Below are 435 nucleotides of genomic sequence, written 5' to 3' on the forward strand. Positions count from 1 at the left end.
CTGCTGCTGCTGCTGCTGCTGCTGCTGCTGCTTCTTGCGCTGCTGCTGCTGCTGCTACTGCTGCTGCAGAGGATGTTGCTGCTTTAGAAGCATACTGTGGCTGCTGCTGCTGCTGCTGCTGCTGCTGCTGCTGCTGCTGCATGTGCATATTGCTGCTGCTGCTGCTGCTATGCTGCTTGCTGCTCCCTTCTGTTGCTGCTGTTGCTGCTTCTGCTGCTGCTGCTGCAGTTGCTGTAGTGGCAGCAGCAGCACCATCATCAGCACCATCAGCTGCTGCTGCTGCTGCTGCTGCTGGTGCTGTTGCTGCTGCTGGCGAATCAGGAGGAGCAGGATTCACAGCAGCAGCAGCAGCAGCAGTTGCTGCTGCTGCAGTAGCTGCTGCTGCTGCTGCTGCGAGCCGCTCTGCATATGTCAGAACCTTACCATTAGCAGCAC

At 58.6% G+C, this 435-nt stretch overlaps 1 protein-coding gene across 1 annotated transcript in view; it reads right to left on the reverse strand.

Moving 5' to 3' along the window:
• Positions 1 to 54: 54 nt before the first annotated feature.
• EMH_0055520 (uncharacterized protein) overlaps positions 55 to 435 on the reverse strand; it is a gene marked incomplete at both ends in the record, with an annotated part of 903 nt that continues 522 nt past the window's right edge. Inside the window, 2 exons of the mRNA XM_013497241.1 lie at positions 55 to 309; positions 424 to 433. Coding sequence (XP_013352695.1) covers positions 55 to 309; positions 424 to 433 — 265 coding nt within the window. The remainder of the gene's footprint in view (positions 310 to 423; positions 434 to 435) is intronic.

The sequence above is a fragment of the Eimeria mitis genome, genomic scaffold (genome assembly GCF_000499745.2).
Source record: "Eimeria mitis Houghton genomic scaffold, Emh_scaff2558, whole genome shotgun sequence".
Taxonomy (NCBI): domain Eukaryota; phylum Apicomplexa; class Conoidasida; order Eucoccidiorida; family Eimeriidae; genus Eimeria; species Eimeria mitis.